The sequence below is a fragment of the Rhizophagus irregularis genome, chromosome 27 (genome assembly GCF_026210795.1).
Source record: "Rhizophagus irregularis chromosome 27, complete sequence".
NCBI classification, from domain to species: domain Eukaryota; kingdom Fungi; phylum Glomeromycota; class Glomeromycetes; order Glomerales; family Glomeraceae; genus Rhizophagus; species Rhizophagus irregularis.
Window position 1 is genome coordinate 2,766,421 of NC_089455.1, and position 20,247 is coordinate 2,786,667.

Sequence of the window (20,247 nt, forward strand, 5' to 3'; positions counted from 1 at the left end):
TGGCGGCTCTTTAGGATTTTTCTTTTCTATTGGGTTTACCACGAATAAAGTATGAAATTTCTTTTTTTATTTTTTTTTTGCAAAAACTAACTCCGACTTGGAATTACTAGAATCCTAGGCAAGTTCGAAAAAATTTTCAACCCTTTTAAAAAAAATTTGGTACTCCTAGTTCCAGCTTCGATATCGAGGTCCTTAGTAATTTCAAAAATTATTGTAAACTTCTTTATATTAAAAATTTACGGGAAATTCGGCTTCAACTCTGAAAAACTGAAACAAACCCATGATTAGTACAGCAGTTCGAAAGTATTTTTCTTAAATTGCTTATAAATGTTTTTGCCAATTTTTTTTTGGTAATGATCGGCCAAAATTAAAAAATAGCGATATTTTAATAATATTTCTGCGATGTTATTATATTAAAATATTATAAAAATATTGTATTAATATCATAATTTGAGTATAATAAAAAAAATTATTTCTCTTATTTTTCATATTATGGTTATTATATTGTTTTCCTATCATCTTTTTATTTTATTTAAATAGTATTTTTTAAATTATCATATTTTTATACAGTCAACTCCCTCTATAGTCACTCCCGTTATAGTCACATTCTACTATATAGTCACGCCAGTTGAATGTTCAAAACACTTTATTATTAAAATCTATCCTATATAGTCACAATCTATCTATAGTCACTATCACACCTATCCTCAAAAATCTTATATTAAAAAGAACCGTTTATAATTACAGTTATATAAAGAATATATTAAATAACTTGGCATCTAATAATCGTACAAAGATGTACCATAGCTTGTTAGAATCGTCTCACTGAGACGAATCGAATGGTGGTAGTTTTATCCTTTTACGATCACTGGCTGATGAGTTATTCAACAAAATGTTAAGCATCGGCATTATTATATTCCTTGATTTACGTTTACTGCGCCATTTAACATTTTGCTAAATATCTCGGTACCTAGTGATTGTAAAAAGACGATTAATAGCTCGTTGGAATCGCCTCATCAAGACGAATCGAATGGTGGTAAGCTCATCTCTCTATGATCAATATTGACGGAGTTACTACTTAAAAACTATTTAATATTTTTTAATTTCGGAAATTGATCTAGTGATTGGATTTCGATGTATTTTATACCATTAGATTCGTCGCATCAAGACGAATCGAATGGTAGTAAGATTGTCTCTCTAGGATCAATATTGGCAGAGTTATTACACAAAAACCATTAATATTTTTTTAATTTCGGAAATTAATCTAGTGATTAGATTTCGATGTATTTTATACCATTAGAATCGTCTCATCAAGACGAATCGAATGGCGGTAAGATCATCTCTCTACGATTAATATTGGAGGAGTTACGATACAATAAAGTTTTAAGTATAATTTTGGCCAAAATTATGTTAATTTTTGGCCGGAATTATGATATACTAATATAAGAAATTTTTTATATAGTCACATCTCTTTATAATCACTAAATATGGACTGTCCCAAATGTGTGACTATAAAGAGAGTTGACTGTAGTTTATTTATTATTATTATATCATACTATTACATAACTGTATCGTAAAAATATTTTTTAAAATTAGGAGTTTCAGCAAAGTAGTATAGTTAAAATTCTAATTGGGCATTAAATCCTTAAATTTAACTGAGTTAAAATCATAATTCAGGCCAAAAATTATGTAAATCATTACTATAAAAGGAAATTTAACTTATTCGAATATTATTCGAATACACTTTATAAATTTAAATGAATATTCGAGTATATTCGAATATATTCGATTCCAAACACTACAACATATTTTGTTATTTATAGACTGTTATTATTGGAAAATTAGTTGTGGTTAGCATTTTTAGTTTGATATTAGTGGATTTTTTTTATGCTGGATATCAGAACTGGTATAATGAGCATCTTTTAAATAAAACTGTAGAAAAGGGCACTCAATTTAAAATTGATGTTTTGGATGATGAGTTTATTTCTCAATCTTTAGTTATAGATCATCTTAAAAAAATTTTTCAACCAAATAGAAATCAATCATATTATCATGTAGTTTATGAAGAATATAGTACTGGAAAAACTACATTAACTAAAAAGGCAGTAGGGCAAGGTGTCATATATGTTGAAATTCCTGCTGATGCAGAAAATATAGATGATTTTGGCATAGTATTTGGAGAATCTCTTAATTTTGCATTTGAGAAACATATCTCTTTTACAGCACAACTTATAAAAAAAATATTAGGTGATACCAATAGTAAGTTGATCATTATTATCCTTTACAACTGAAGCTTTTGATTCTAATGTTGTTTTTTATAGGTAAAGATAAGTGTTTTAAGTGGAAAAGAGCCTTAGAAGCAGTGTTGGGTTTTGGACTTGTCCAATTGGTAATTGGACAATTTTGGACTGTCTAAAATCAGTTTTGGATATAGTTTTGGACATAGTTTTGGACAGTTTAAAACTGCTCAAGAGTCCTAATATTTATCAACTGAAACTAAAAATAAAATAAAAATATAATGTTAAAATGTTAAAAAAGTAAATATTTAATATAAATTAAATAATAAAAATTAATGTAAAATCAAAATAATATTAAAAATTAACGTTTAAAGATTTTTGAAGTAATTTAATAATTGAACTAAAATTAAAATTAGCCAAAATTAGTCATAATTCTGGCCAAAATTAAATTTTTTGTCATGTGATCTGTCCAAAACCTGTCCAATGAAAAAAACGTTTTGGTTTTAGACAAGTTTTGAACAGGTTTTGGACAAATGTCTAAAACGTCCAATTGTCCAATTGCCCAACACTGCAGTTAGAAGCCTTTAAACGTGCTGATATAATATATAACCTTGTCAGATTATTTTCTGAATACCATTTTCCTGAATATACCTTTTCCTGAACCTAATTTTCTGAATGCCTATTTTCAGAAATTGATCATTTCCTAAAACTTCATTTTATCGAATGCCAATTTCCCGAATCTCAATTACTGGAATTATATGAAACATCCAATTTCTCAAATTCTTTTATTCTGAATTATTTTATCACAAATTCCAATATCATGAATATCATGAACCCTGATATTCTGAATGGACATTTTACTGAATTTAATATTATTTTATATAATTTTACATCATAAATTAGAATTATTAATTTCATAAACTCAACTTTTATTTATTTAGTATACTAAATTACTAATCAACAAATTATACATAATGTATATATATGTAATAAACTAACTTGTATTAAAACAAATACTTAAACATCACTAAATTTCCAGGTAGACCGGCAATAAATAATTAATTTAATATTTACTTACCTTAGGAATCAAACCTAAGACCTTAAATACTTATTTTTTGTGATCTAATCATTTAAGTTATTTAAACTTTTAATTCATAAAGTATATGTTTTTGATTTATTTAAGTTGAAAATCATTAAAAATGTAGTTTATTATTAGTGATGATCCTTTAAATTTTGATTATAAGACATTATTGTAGGACCCCGGAAAATACTTATATAGGTAAGGTCCCAAAAATATTTTTTATTAGTAGCTCTAAGCATAGGTTTTTACTATGATCGCTAAGCATTGTTGATATCTAACCTTAAAAATTATATAAAAATAAGCAAATTAATCTTCTAACCTAATTAAATTTTTATTATAACACATATAATTTATAAAATATATTTATTAATTAATATATTTTATTAAATCCAATTTTAAATATGTTGTGAAGCTAAACTAAACATAATATACAAGTAGATTAACAATATTCAATTAATAAAGTTAATAAACAGTAAAAGAAAAATTCGAAATTAATACTATTACAAAAAATGTAAATTTCTCCATAAGTATTATACTTACACCCATAAAAATTAATATGTAAGTAGTTTCGACCATGCTGAACATTTTTCAATTAATTTAGAAAGTCGATTTCATTTGGCTAAAGTGGTGTAATTACGCTCTGAAGTTGTAAACGGAGAATTGAAAAATTCGGAAGTTAGTACCGTTATGAAAAATGCACTTTTCTCCATAAGTATTATACCCACACTCATGAAAATTAATATATAAGTAGTTTCGACCTTGCTGAACAACTTTCAATTAATTTAGAAAGTCGATTTCATTTGACCGAAGTGGTGAAATTACGCTCTGAAGTTGTAGACGAAAAAGTGAAAAATTTAAAAGTTATTACCGTTATAAAAATATGCTTTTCTATATAAATATCATACTTAGCCTTATGAGAATTAAAATACAAGTAGATTTAACTTGCTGAACAACCTTACTTAAGCATAAAAGACAATTTGATATAACCAAAGTGGTGAGTAGTGAAATTATATTTTAAAGCAAAACATATTTACAGTAATTTTATTTAACAAAATAAATAGTATCTTTTTAATTTTTATTAAACTCAGTGTATTATTTTTAATATAAAATTACTATATTATACATGTTGAAAGATAATTAATAAAACATTGAAAAAAAAACTGAAATTTCATCAAAAAAAAATTTTTGTTTATGTATTTATATAAAATTGTGAAATGTAGTACAAAATCAACACTCACCGTTAGTGAAAATAAAATAAAAATTAATTATAAATTCAATATATAATATTTTAAAAAGTTCTATAAATATGAAAAATAAGCAACTAAAAACTCTTAGTATTTTAAAATAATACCAAAAATATGCAATTTAATTATCTTACATAGTATAAAATTTTCTCAAAATTAAGCATTATAAAATTCTTACATCATAAAATTTTTCTATGTTGGCTAAGCACCTTAGTACCTTACATATATAAGTATTTTCCGGGGTCCTATTATTGTCTGATTACTGGATAATTATACCGATTAATGAGTTAATAGTCCATTAACAGTTATTGGACACATTTTTCGTTAGTTTTACATAAAAATCTTTATGCAAAATTTACAATTTTGACCAGAAATAGTCACTGGACTACCTAATAATTTAGTGATGAATAAATAATACAAAAGCGAGCAGATTTTATTATTCAATCAAAGTATCTGTTTGTACCTGTATCAAATTTTTTTCTCCTAAAATGTAAATTAATTATATTTACTTGATGTTTAGGAAAATATTATCAAGCACTTAAACTCAGTGGGTCAGAGAAAAATTTATTAGCTAAAAATACGGTTATGGGTCAAAAGACCGATAAACAAAAGACCGATATAACATAATTCCGATCTACAAAATCACGAAACTACAAAATCCTGACTAGGACAAAATATCGACTAGTTCAAAATCCTGAAATACAAAATCGTCTAATACAATAAAAATTTTATAGATTGTAATTAATAGAATTGTTACAATTGTACAAACATATATTTACTATTATAGTTAAAGAACAAATAAATCAATAAAATTGCATAATTGATTATTTAAAGTATATTGTGTAAATCATTTAATGTACAGTCGCGTCGGAAAGTATTGCCCGATTTTGTATTATATAACGATACACCTAGCTTACATTATTTATACCCCTTTTTTATTATTTTTTTTTTGTTTTCCCATAAATTTACAACTTGCTGAACCTGTTTCACAGTTAAAAAAATAATGACACATTATACTGAGTTATCTCCTCAAGAGAAGGGAAAAATACTAGCATATATGGAAAATTTCAATCCTACACAAATAGCAAGAAAAATGGGACGTGACCCTACCACAATACGCAGGTTTATTGACAAATACAAGAAGACTGGAAAAACTGAAAATTTACTGCGTTCAGGATGGCCATCTGTTTTCAATAATAATGAAAAAAATGCACTCATTAATGAAGTTACTAAAAATCGACGTGAACCTTTACATGAAGTTATTAATAAATTGAAATTGAGTTGTAGTCTAACAACTGCTAAACAGACACTATATGATGCTGGAATTCATTCCCATGTTGCTGCAAAAAAGCCTTTTATATCAAAAAGGCATGCATCAGCTCGTATTAGTTGGTATGAAAAATATAAAAAAAAAACAGCTTGTGATTGGGCACAAGTTATTTTCTCTGATGAATCAAGTATTGAGATTGGAAAGCAGTCATGACAAATAAGAGTTTGGAGACATACAGGGGAAAGGTTTAACACTGAATGTTTGACACCTACCTTTAAAAGTAGTTGAAAATCAGTTATGGTTTAGGGATGTTTTGCGGAAGGGATAAAAGGACCATTGATTTTTTGTGATGAAAATAAGGAAGGAAATGAAAAAATTAATTCAAATACATATGTTAGAATCTTAAATAAACATCTCCATCCATTTCATCATATAGTTTGCGAATTAACAGGAAGGGCTGCAGTTTTGACAAGTTAATGCCTTATATTCGTATCGCGAAAATAACCTTTAAAAAGATTGGTTGAAGAAAGAATAAAATTGCGATTATTGATTGACTGGCCAATTACTGATTTAAATCTGATAGAGAACATTTGCTGGAAGCAGTTAAAAAACAATATTCAAAGTCGGGAGGTCTTTCCTAGAACTGTGAGTGAACTTAAAGCCACACTAAATGAAGAATGGGAAAATTTTGACTGATCTGTTTTTGAAGAAGTTGTTGCCTCAATGCCACAACGAATCAATGCAGTACTAGAAGCAAAGGGAGGACTAACACATTATTAGCCATTTTAAAAGTTATTTTTTTATGTAAATTTTAATGAGAATTAATAAAATTTTGCCGATTTTGGCATTATTTATAAATTGGGCAATACTTTCTGACATGACTGTACATACAAATTAGTTAATATTTCATGTTCTCATGTTCTAGCTTGCTTAGTAAACATAGCATATTGAAAATTCATATGAAAATTTTTTTATGGTTATGTAATCATTCTGATTAACAAATTGCGCATTGCATATTATTATTTGACAAATTTATTTATACGTAATTATAAATATTTATTTTAATTGACAGAGAAAAAAGAATCATGATGATCATCAGTGATAAAGAAAACCGTTCAGTGATGGAGTATCTTCGTGGCATTGCCCATAATCTTACATTATAAGTCTTATTACATTATAAGTAAATTTACAAAAATCTAGTTCTTTTATCTAATTCTTTTATAAATTACAACAATTAATAAATAAAATAAATAATATACAATATTTTGCGCAAATACTTATTTTAATGTCTAAAGAATAAAAGATTTCCAAATAATTTTTACTCAATAATATACTGTATATAAATAATATAAATAATCTACATCTGCAAATTGAATACGGCGTAATATTACGAAAATTTACGCCTGCGAAATACTCCGTAAATTTACATGACCTTCGAAAAATTACGCAACAGTAATATTTCGTAATTTCAACGCAATATTTCGTAAGTTTACGCGTAATATTTCGTAGAATTACAGTGTAATATTGCCATGTATGTAAATTTTACATCGTAGAAATTTCATTAGAATTTACCGGATTACAATATTTCGAAACTTTTCGAAAGTGTAATATTTCGTAATTTTACGTCGTGGGATTTTCGTAGGTTTACGGGTGCAATATTTCGAAACTTTTCGAAAGTGTAATATTTTGTAATTTTACGTCGTAGGATTTTCGTAGGTTTACGGGTGCAATATTTCGAAACTTTTCGAAAATGTAATATTTCGTAATTTTACGTCGTAGGATTTCATAGGTTTACGGTATAATATTTCGAAACTTTTCTGAAGGTATAATATTTCGTAATTTTACATCGCAGAATTTCGTAGGTTTACGGTATAATATTTCAAAACTTTTTCGAAAGTATAACATTTCATAATTTTACATCGCAGAATTTCGCAGGTTTACGGTACAATATTTCGAAACTTTTCCAAAATATTATTTTTTCGCGAACTTTTTTCACAAATTCAAGTGATTAATATATGTAATTACAAAATAACATTTTTCACTATAACTTACACGTAATATTTTATAAATTTATGTAATTTTTGTATTTTTATTCGAAATATAGCTACAATAAATAATTTGTATTTAAAACTATCATAATATTGCGTTCAATCTCGTCAATAGAATTTTTTTAAATCTTATTTGTCGCTCATCTTCATTTATTTGACTTTCGTTCTTTGACTTTTTATTTTTCAACTTCACTTCTATTTCATCTGTGATTAATATTTTGCTATATCTGATATTATAAAATAAAAGTCATTTGGATAACATTATTTGTTAATATCAAAAGGATGTGTTGTAAAGACAAATTGTTATTAAAACTTAACCTATAAACATAATTGTAATAAAGTCGTACGAACATTAACAAAATTATGAAGTACATACCTTCAGTCCTTTTACACTGCTACGTTGATAGTATGCGTTAAATTCATTTCTGCATCAACGAATATTACAAGATCAAAAGTTAGACCAACAGTTATCATTATGCGTGATTATTAATATTTTTTATAAAAAAAAAAGTAAACTTACGAACATTAACGAAATTGTGAGGTACATACCTTCCACTCCTTCTACACTATTACGTTGAGAACATGCGTTAAATTCATCTCTACATCAAACAAACATTACAAGTTCAAAAAGTTGGACCAAACAGTTGTGATTATTATTAAAAAGTCGTAAATATACGAACATTAACGAAATTAAGGAATACATACCTTCCATCCCTTCTACACTATTACGTTGGGAGCACGCGTTAACTTTATTTCTACAAGTTCAAAAGGTTAAACCAACAGTTTCAATATGCGTGATTATTAATATTTTTTATAAAAAAGACGTAAACATACGAACATTAACGAAATCGTGAAGTACATACCTTCCATTCCTTCTACACTACTACGTTGAGAGCGTTAAATTCATCTCTACATCAAACAAACATTACAAGTTCAAAAAGTTGGACCAAACAGTTGTGATTATTATTAAAAAGTCGTAAATATACGAACATTAACGAAATTAAGGAATACATACCTTCTATCCCTTCTACACTATTACGTTAAGAGCACGCGTTAACTTTATTTCTATAAGTTCAAAAAGTTAAACTAACAGTTTCAATATGCGTGATTATTAATATTTTTTATAAAAAAGACGTAAACATACGAACATTAACGAAATCGTGAAGTACATACCTTCCATTCCTTCTACACTACTACGTTGAGAGCGTTAAATTCATTTCTGCATCAAAGAATATTCAAGTTCAATAATTGGGCCAACAGTTGTCATTTTATGTGATTATTAATATTTTATAAAAAAGACGTAAACATACGAACATTAACGAAATTATAAAGTACAAATACCTTCCATTCCTTCTACACTACTACATTGAAAGCACGCGTTAACTTTATTTCTACAAGTTCAAAAAGTTAAACCAACAGTTCATTATGCGTGATTATTAATATTTTTTATAAAAAAGACGTAAACACATTAACGAAATTACAAAGTACAAATACCTTCCATTCCTTCTACACTACTACATTGAGAGCACGCGTTAATTTTATTTTTACTTTATAAGTTCAAAAGTTAGACCAACAGTTATAATTATTAATATTGTATAAAATAGTTAAATTATGGAGTATAAATACTTTCCATACCTTTACCATTATATTGTACGCAAAACTTTCCATGAACAATTATTAATATTATGAAATAGTCGTAAACCTACGAATATTAATGAAATTATAAATATAAATAACTTCCATACTTCTACTATATTGAAAGTACGCGTTCATTTTTCCAGCAGCTGTTGCAAAGCTTTTTCATGTATAATTTATTAATATTATAAATATTCATAAAGCCTATGAATATATATAAATACTTTCCATGATACTTCTGCTAGTCTTCTGCTACGCAAATGTACAATGAGCAGTCCTTGCAAAATAGAGCGTATAGAGAATATTAAGTTTGTTTATTTAATTCGTGTTTAGCTATTTTTAGATGATCACATGAACACATGTATATGCCATAATAGGTTAATTTATCAAATTTACTAGATTTATAAAATTAATTCGTAATCTGTGAGTCAAATTATATGATTTTGGTAGAGTCCTAAAGAATTCTGACCTCGACTATTAAAAAAAAATTCTTGCATGATAAATATAAAATTAAGAGAAATATGCATGACGTGTTGATAATATATACTATATAAATAATATAACAAATAACTAGAGGTTAATTTGTAACACTTTTCACAAATTTATAATTTCTTATGGTGGTGGCACTCGGCATCAGACTTGATAGAAATAAATTTAACTTTCCAAATATTGCGAAAGAGGAACAAAAAAATGAATTTTAACAAAATTGATAAATTTTGTGCGATCAAATTCAAAATAATTTTGTGTTTCATGGATAAAAATTCTTTTATTTGTTTAACAGTTATCAGCCAAATGAGAAAAACTCAAATTAATAAATTTTATATACAAATTAATCGCAAAAACATAAAATTCACCAGTCCTGCCACACCAATAAAAAAAAAATATCTTATGCATACAATAAAATTCACCTTATTATACATCATCATCATCATCTTCAGTTTCATTTCCGCTTTCTTCTTCCTCATAGCTATTATCTTCAAAATCAGAATATCTTATGCCCGTTTGACTGTTGATTTTTTTCTTTAAAGAATAATATGATTAGCCATGAAATGATATTTTATTAAATGCTACTACAAAATTACAAACTTACTAAAAATTTTTTAACTTTTTGTTTCATGATATTCTTTTTACACCTTATTTCGTCATGATTTGGGTTTAAAATTGTTGAGCAGATCGCAAGAACATATGCAAGTTCTGCATTAGAATGGTCATTTTGGAGGGCTCTGTCAATAACGCTTGCTAAAACAATCGAAGAATTTTTGTCCTTGGGATTCATTTTTTTGAACAGGCCTTCAAAACAATCTTTAACTTCAGGTTTTCTCTCCCACTTTGCTACTTCAGACGGCCCGGCATTTGTGTTTATAGGTGGTAAACGGGATCCAAATATAGAAAAAATAGCCTCCCTTGATTTCGAGGACAATGTTCCTCTTACGGACCGTACTTGTTTTGTTAACTTTACAAAGAAAGTTAATACTTAATATTTTATTTTATTTTATTAAACATTTTGTTATCGAATAAGGACTTACTTGTTTATGTATATTCTCGTTGTAATATGTGATCCAATCGTCTTCAGTAAAATTAGAGAAAAAACTCGCATGGTTCAGTACTAAATATCCTTCAATCAAAATAATTAGAAATTAAATAAATAATAAAATTAAATATTTCAAAGATATTCCTACCACTATGAATGATTCTTTAACGCTTGATGACAAATTTATTTTATCAGAAAGTAAATTTTATAATTCGGATTTAAACTCGTGTATTTCTTTACTTAAAGTATCGATTTTATTTTCAATCTTTGTTAATCGATCTACCATAATTACAATAAATATTAATTACAAGATAATTTTATTAATTTCTTAAATATTTGCGAATACCTTCAATTTTTGAATTTACAGGAAGCCATCTCTTAGTCTGAAGAACGTTAACTTCGTCATTGATGGTTTCGCTGGTGTTGATGTTAGTTTTACTGTTGTTGTTTCTGCTTCGGTTTCGGCTTCTATCACTGCGCTTGTGATTCCCTTCGATTAGCAATTCCTCAATTTTCTTATGAGAGGATTCTCTCAATTTATTTCCTGATTCCATAATGATACTTTTGAAAAATGGGATTTCTTACAATTTAAGAAAAAAAAATATTTTTGAAGAAAAAAAATTGACCATTATTTATGAAAAAAAAAAAACTCTTTAACAATTTTTCGTACCAGTCATTAACAGAAACTTTCGAATACTCAATAATTACATCACAAATTTTCGTACCAGTCATTAAGCAGAACCGCAGAAACTTTCTTAGTAATAATTATGTCAGTCGAGGAAATAAAAACAAATGCGCGCGAACATAAGGATAAATCGCATAATTACTCATTATTCTAAACCAGGAAATTTTTTCGTACAATTCGCATAATTACTCATTATTCTAAACCAGGAAATTTTTTCGTACAATTCGCATAATTACTCATTATTCTAAACCAAGCAAAAAAACTTTCTTAGTAATAATTATGTCAGTTGAGGAAATAAAAACAAATGCACGTGAACATAAGGATAAATTCACATAATTTCGATTACTTACTCATTATTCTAAACCAGGCGTACCAGTCATTAAAGCAGTAACCGCAGAAACCTTCGAATATTCGATAATTATATCACTTTATATGGAACATGAGTTTTTTCCTTGTTATTATTATGAATAGAACCGCATGATTTCGATACTTACTCATTATACTAAACCAAGCAATTTTTCGACAAGTCATTAAAGTAGAATCTGCAGGAACCTTGAACCTTCGAATATTTAATAATTATATCATTGTTATATCATATATGGAAATAAAACATAAACACGTGAACATGAGTTTTATTATTATGGATAGAAATTCGCACGATTTCGATACTTACTCATTATACTAGTAAACCAAGCAATTTTTCGTACAAGTCATTAAAGTAGAATTCGCAGGAACTGCAGAAACCTTCGCATACTTAGTAGTAATAATTATATCAGTCGTATCTTACATGGAAACAATAAACATTAAAGTTTTTCTTTGTACGATAAAAAATTTATATAATTTCGAAAACATAAGCATGCATACACATTATAAAAAATCTAATGATACACTCCTGAGTGAAATAAAATTCCAACTCATTATATATTAGTCAGGGTTGTTTGATCAGCATTTTTTGATCACAAATTTATTAGTTGGTGTGACCGATCAGACAATGAACTCCAGTCTAACCAATAAAAAATAGAACAATTTTACACATTCAATTGTAACTATGAATTTTAACAAAATTGCGATCAAATTCAAAATAATTTTTTGTGTTTCATGTATAAAAATTCTTTTATTGTTTAACAGTTATCAGCCAAATGAGAAAAACTCATATTAATAAAATTATATATATAAATTAATCACAAAAACGTAAAATTTATTGATTTGTTTTTGTTTTTTGAAGAGAGATGCTCTTTTAAATGATTATCAAATAAATTTAATTTATAAAATTTAGAGGAGTGGGGGTATTTTTTTTTTTGAAATTGTACATATCAATTACTAATTCGTAATATTATATATATTATTAATATATTCACCAGTCCTGCCAAACCAATAAAAAAAATAATAAATTTATTAAAACAAATAAACATATATATAATTATCTTATGCATATAATAAAATTCACCTTATTATACATCATCACATCATCATCTTCATCATCTTCAGTTTCATTTCCACTTTCTTCTTCCTCATAGCTATTATCTTCAAAATCAGAATATTTTATGCCCGTTTGATTATTGATTTTTTTCTTTAAAGAATAATATGATTGATTAGCCATGAAATGATATTTTATTAAATACTACTACAAAATTACAAACTTACTAAAAATTTTTTAACTTTTTGTTTCATGATATTCTTTTTCAACATTATTTCGTCATGATTTGGGTTCAAAATTGTTGAGCAGATCGCAAGAACATATGCGATTTCTGCATTAGAATGGTCATTTTGGAGGACTCTGTCAATAACGCTCACTAAAACAATCGAAGAATTTTTGTCCTTGGGATTCATCTTTGTAAACAGGCTTCCATAACAACTTTTAACCTCGGGTTTTCTTTTCCATTTTGCAATTTCAGACGGCCTGGCATTTGTGTTTATAGGTGGTAAACGGGATCTGAATATAGAAAAAATAGCCTCCCTTGATTTCGAGGACAATGTTCCTCTTACGGACCGTACTTGTTTTGTTAACTACGAAGAAAGTTAATACTTAATATTTTATTTTATTTTATTAAACATTTTGTTATTATCGAATAAGGACTTACTTGTTTATGTATATTCTCGTTGTAAACGAGATCCAATCGTCTTCAGTAAAATTAGAGAAAAAACTCGCATGGTTCAGTGATAAATATCCTTCAACCGCTCCACAACATTCATCTTTTGTTGGGTAAATCGATACTTTTATTAATAATTTCGAAACATTTTTCACAACATCCTAAAATTAGTCGAAATTCAAAATAATTAGAATGTAAATAAATAATAAAACTAAATATTTCAAAGATATTCTTACCGCTATGAATGATTCTTTAACGCTTGATGTCAAATTTATTTTATCAGAAAGTAAAGTTTTTAACTCGGATTTAAACTCTTGTATTTCTTTACTTAAAGTATCAATTTTATTTTCAATCTTTGTTAATCGATCTACCATAATTACAATAAATATTAATTAATTACAAGATAATTTTATTAATTTCTTAAATATTTGCGAATACCTTCAATTTTTGAATTTACAGGAAGCCATCTCTTAGTCTGAGTAACATAAATTTCGTCATTGATGGTTTCGTTGGTGTTGATGTTGGTTTTACTGCTGTTGCTTCTGCTTCTGCTTCGGCCTCTATCACTGCGCTTATGATTCCCTTCAATTAGCAATTCCTCAATTTTCTTACGAGAGGATTCTCTCAATTTATTTCCTGATTCCATAATGATACTTTTGAAAAATGGGATTTCTTACAATTTAAGAAAAAAAGAAATATTTCTGAAGAAAAAAAATTGGTCCTTATTTATGAAAAAAAAAACTCTTTAACCCCAAATCAAGCAATTTTTCGTACCAGTCATTAACAGAAACTTTTGAATACTCAATAATTACATCATGCAAATTTTCGTACCAGTCATTAAGCAGAACCGCAGAAACTCTCTTAGTAATAATTATGTCAGTTGAGGAAATAAAAACATATACACATGAACATAAGGATAAATTCGCATAATTACTCATTATTCTAAACCAGGAAAAGAAACTTTCTTAGTAATAATTATGTCAGTCGAGAAAATAAAAACACATGCACGTGAACATAGGCGATAATTACTCATTATTCTAAACCAGGCAAAGAAACTTTCTTAGTAATAATTATGTCAGTTGAGGAAATAAAACCAAATGCACGTGAACATAAGGATAAATTCACATAATTTCGATTACTTACTCATTATTCTAAACCAGGTAATTTTTTCGTACCAGTCATTAAAGTAGAACCGCAGAAACTTTCTTATTAATAATTATGTCAGTTGAGGAAATAAAAACACGCACGTGAACATAAGGATAATTTCGATTACTTACTCATTATTCTAAAACCAGGCGTACCAGTCATTAAAGCAGTAACCGCAGAAACCTTCGAATATTCGATAATTATATCACTTTATATGGAACATGAGTTTTTTCCTGTTATTATTATGGATAGAACCGCATGATTTCGATACTTACTCATCATACTAAACCAAGCAATTTTTCGACAAGTCATTAAAGTAGAATCCGCAGTAACCTTCAACCTTCGAATATTTAATAATTATATCATTGTTATATCATATATGGAAATAAAACATAAACACGTGAACATGAGTTTTATTATTATTGATAGAAATTCGCATGATTTCGATACTTACTCATTATACTAAACCAAGCAATTTTTCGTACAAGTCATTAAAGTAGAATTCGCAGGAACTGCAGAAACCTTCGCATACTTAGTAGTAATAATTATGTCAGTCGTATCTTACATGGAAACAATAAACATTAAAGTTTTTCTTTGTACGATAAAAAATTTATATAATTTCGAAAACATAAGCATGCATACACATTATAAAAAATCTAATGATACCACTCCTGAGTGAAATAAAATTCCAACTCATTATATATTAGTCAGGGTTGTTTGATCAGCATTTTTTGATCACAAATTTATTAGTTGGTGTAACCGATCAGACATGAACAGTCTAACCAATAAAAATGGAACAATTTACGCATTCAACCGTAACTTTACGGAAATCCATAAAACTTACCTTATCAAAAAAGGAAAAGTAATAGTCATATTTTAGATCAGTAACGTTATACAAGATATTAGTATCGCTGTCGTTAAATATAATAAACTTTATTAAAATATGTATTTATTTACAAAATATTCATTTGTTTTATTAAACCGGGGTACTATATGTACGATATCTTGTATTGCTTCTATATCAATAAAGTTATAGATTTCCGTAATTTCTAGTAAGGGACATCCATAAAGATGTGGTTGATTTTGAAATTTGAAGTCATACCACTGAATTAATGCGAGATTTAATGGAATATTTTGATTCTTAAGTTCTATTTTCGCTATTAATAAAACCTTAATTTAAAAAATCATTTTTAAATTAGCAATATTATATAAATATGTAGTATCAAATCAATTAAAAAATTACCTGCCCGTAACAAATGCCTTGATCAGAAGCGTAATCAAATAATTCATCAGAATTCATACGAACAGACACATTACTATACCAAGGTCTGCCATAATAACTGTTAGTAGCACGCATGATTATTGCACCATTTTCTATTATAACTGATCTGTATATTGTCACTTGGCTTTCATTTGCAATACTTTCGTGATCCATATACAGATTTAAACATTCCAAAAAATTGTCAAATCCAGATCTCATTTTGTGGTCTATATTAGCCTGTTCTACAAAAAAATCATGGGCATCTTTTAATAGAAATTCGAAAAGTATTGCTGTAAATTTAAATATACGAGGGATATATAGTAGCTGAATTTGGTAATCGATGGGTTATATTTGTTATTGATTGTTGCCGAATCTATAAAAATTAATTTTTTTTAGAAATTTAACATAGTATTGTGTATTTTATATAAATAATACTTGCTATTTTCATTATTTGAACTTCAATATTTTTTTTATTACTTAATCGGTAGGAATTCTTAACGTATTCTTTGTGAAGGCTTTCGTAAGTCTCCGTAGTGTATCCATTAACTGCACCAAATGATCGAATCGAATCAATTATATGATATGCCCACAAATGCAGTTTTGGTAATTTTAACTCCGAGGGGGACATACATTGGAGAATTTTTATGAACATTTGAGACCAATTGTTTATAGATTCCTGAAATTATAATTTTAAGTATTAGTGGACAGCGTTGTTTTATAATAATTATGTAGTACATACCCTAAATTTGGCCAAATCACTTTCTTTGAAATTTTCATATCGACTAATTGCATACATTTCATTCCAAGCTTCGTAAAGTTTTGCCAGATCTTCATTCTTTACAAAATTTTCATCATCCTCATTATTTACAAACAAATTGTCCACTACAAAAACCATTACTTTCATCAGATTGCGATACTCATTAGCTGTTAATCTGGCTATTGATTGTATGCTATTTGTAAAGATCTTCAAACTGGGAAATCTTGGTATTGCGGCTAATCGATGATCTACTTCATCAACTAAAGTTTTGCTACATTGCGCCCCTAAAAGTTTTTTCGTATAATCGATTTGATAATGAAAGAGGCCTAAATCGAGATGATGCATTCTATCAGGCACTGTGGCTTGATAGATATTTATATTACTTAATATAAATTAATAAAAATAAACTCATGTTAGTGTAATGCTTGTAATGCTTACGTGATTTGGCGAAATGGCTGGATGCCTAACAAATATTATGTAAACTTACGGCAGATTCCAAAAAAAATTAGATATATTTTCAATGCAAACGGAATTTCCCGAGTTTTGATTAAAATACTGCTGCATATTAACATGAGTTCGTGGTGTTATATCATCAATTTGTAAATTAAGATCAGCAAGATTGTCTCTTGTGACTAGACAAAAATGACAAGGATGTTTCGACATTGGTGATTTGTATGTAAGACAGTACGTTGCAGCTTCCGGCCAGTCAGATATTATAGCTGAAACTCTAGGATAAAACCAAATCATTTCGTTATTTAAAAATAGATCAATGCCATTTTTATTTAATTTTAATAAAGGGTCTAGTAACAATTCCAAAGATTTATGGAAGCATTCGCGAACAGCAATCTTAAATGTTTCAGACTTCCTTTCAGTAATATTATTAGATTTTAAGATCGGCAGATACGCTAATAATTGCTTTGCATCTTTCTTATTACGCCTCCAATTTTTAATATTACCAATAGACAAGTAAATGGGATGGAGTTGACTTTTTCCTAGTGTGTCAACATTTGTAGCGTCAGAATATAATATTAAAGATAAAAGCCTCATCAGGAAGTCACGGGAAAAATGTTCATCACATGTATATTTTTGCAAATCATTTACATCGTAATTTTCATTATTTTAAATGTACGTGTAATATTTAACGTTAATGAACATCATCAATGAAATTTTTATCATGATGTGCAGCATTTAATAATAAATATTCAATGTACATATCTTATATAATAAAAATACGATTACTAACTAGTAAATTTCAGTTAACTACAGTTAGTAATAATCGGTATCACATGATCAGTTTGCCGATTGATCTTTTTTTTTTTGATAAAAAAAAGTCTAAAAAACTTTAACCCCTTTCTTTCACTTCCCTTCATCCTCTTGTCCTTTCGTCCTTCCCTTCCCTTTCGTTCTCCCTTTTTCTCACACCTGTAAGTCTCGTTAGTCGTTACTTTTTTTAATTTATTTTTTTTTTATTTATTTTTTTTTTAATTTTATCTTTTTTTTTCATTATTTTTTTTTCGTAAGACACCGGCTTGGTCATGAAACCGGACTTTAAGGTAGTAAGAAACTGGAAAGGGGATATTTTTAACTTAAGAAATGAACTAACGTTTCTCTTCATATTTTTTTTTTGTAGAACGCGTAGCGAGAAGGTAAAAAGTTTAGGCTCGTAACGGGCTCAGTCCTATAAAGTAATATTTTATTTTTATTTTTAAAATTAGACACGACTGGAGTCATACAAATTAATGAGAAAAACATAAACTACAAGTCTAATGAACCCATTGTCATGAATGTACCCAACCACAACTGGAGAAGCCAGTGTAGTCACCCTGCCTGCTATTCTAAAAGAACATAAGGCATAGCCTGCAGTCTAGAGCGAATTATTGGAAAAAGGAGAAAATAAAGAAAAATTAACTGAAAAAAAAGAAAATTTTAAACTACTAATTACTACGGTTTCATGTCGGTCATATGACTTACCAATATTCCGATTTACCGATCCTGATCAGTTGATTGATAATCAACTTTTTATATAAAAAAAAATTTTTTTTTTTACCGATCTTTTTTAAATAATAATTTATTCATTATTATTATTTAAAAGGATGATGGAAATGTAAGTTAAGGGGAGGAATACTTGTTTTTTTTAATTTGGGAACGTTACTAACGTTCCCTTTCTTTTTTTTCTTTAAGGACATTCTTCTAGACGTGAATTCCGTCGAAATGAAGCAAGAACAGCCTTTCCTTAGAGTTATGCGGTAAGTAGTTTAATATACAGTTATGAATTGCGTTACAGAATAACACCAACACATTTTTTTTATTTTTAGTTTTTCAGCCTTTCCTTGGAGTTATACGGTAAGTAGTGTACAGTATGGTTATAAAATTGCGATATGGAACAATACTGACGCAATTTTGTTTTTATTTTTTAGTTCTTCGGCCTTTCCTCAGTAGGTAGTGTATTATATGAATAGTATGGTTATGAAATTGCGTTATGGAACCCCATTAACGCATTTTTTTTTATTTTTCAGGTTTCCGGCTAGTGGATTAATTAACCTTAACTCTCTCACGAGGATTTTTTGGATATAAATTCGGAGCACCTTCACCTTCCTTATAATCAGCAAGAATTACTGCACATTGGTTGGTATAGTTTAGAGAGTGTGTGGTTGTATAATGGCATTTGAAACAATACTAATGCCAATTTTCTTTTATTTTTTTAGGTTTCTGGCTATAGAATATGCGGTAGGTGTTGTTTGGTGAGTGTGTGGCTGTGTAATGGCGTTATAAAACATCATTAACGCCATCTTTCTCTTTTTTTTAGGTAAAGTTCAAGTCCAGCTTGAGCCAGCTCTTGAATACGAAACTGGACTTTAGGTAAGAAATGGGGAAAGGGAGAATTTTTTGTTACTTTAAATATGAGAAACGAACTAACGTTTCTTTTCATTATTTTTTTTGTAGGACGTGTAAGAGGACGCTGGCTTGAAATACTATAAAACTGGATTTAGGATAAAAAACGGGAAAGGGGGGTTTCTTTAATTTATGAAACTTGGTGCTTCACCCTTTTTAATTACTGGTGGTTTAATACAACCTTTGGATACCAAAGTTACCATGATGGAAAACATTTATCGATATAAATCAGCTGGACAATACAAATTATTTAATGAGGCTAGCCACAGTGATAGATCCTTTATTCAATTCAAATTTAAAGGATATGTTCGTCATAAAATTCTTTTGAAACATATCATTACATTAATGGAGCATACACTTGTTACGTTGA

General features: G+C 27.9%; 3 protein-coding genes across 3 annotated transcripts; 1 reads left to right on the forward strand and 2 right to left on the reverse strand.

Annotated features, from left to right (window-relative positions):
• Positions 1-1,757: 1,757 nt before the first annotated feature.
• Positions 1,758-2,416, forward strand: OCT59_018482 (uncharacterized protein; the record flags this gene model as incomplete). The annotated part of the gene is made up of 3 exons (XM_066148801.1): positions 1,758-1,769; positions 1,824-2,259; positions 2,322-2,416. The coding sequence occupies 3 exons, from the start codon at positions 1,758-1,760 to the stop codon at positions 2,414-2,416; spliced, it is 543 nt and encodes a 180-aa protein (XP_066004694.1).
• An 8,011-nt stretch (positions 2,417-10,427) lies between these two features.
• OCT59_018483 (uncharacterized protein) lies at positions 10,428-11,600 on the reverse strand (the record flags this gene model as incomplete). The annotated part of the gene is made up of 4 exons (XM_066148802.1): positions 10,428-10,535; positions 10,606-10,968; positions 11,042-11,130; positions 11,393-11,600. The coding sequence occupies 4 exons, from the start codon at positions 11,598-11,600 to the stop codon at positions 10,428-10,430; spliced, it is 768 nt and encodes a 255-aa protein (XP_066004695.1).
• A 1,485-nt stretch (positions 11,601-13,085) lies between these two features.
• Positions 13,086-14,467, reverse strand: OCT59_018484 (uncharacterized protein; the record flags this gene model as incomplete). The annotated part of the gene is made up of 6 exons (XM_066148803.1): positions 13,086-13,094; positions 13,179-13,301; positions 13,376-13,664; positions 13,813-13,982; positions 14,058-14,188; positions 14,260-14,467. The coding sequence occupies 6 exons, from the start codon at positions 14,465-14,467 to the stop codon at positions 13,086-13,088; spliced, it is 930 nt and encodes a 309-aa protein (XP_066004696.1).
• Positions 14,468-20,247: the final 5,780 nt, after the last annotated feature.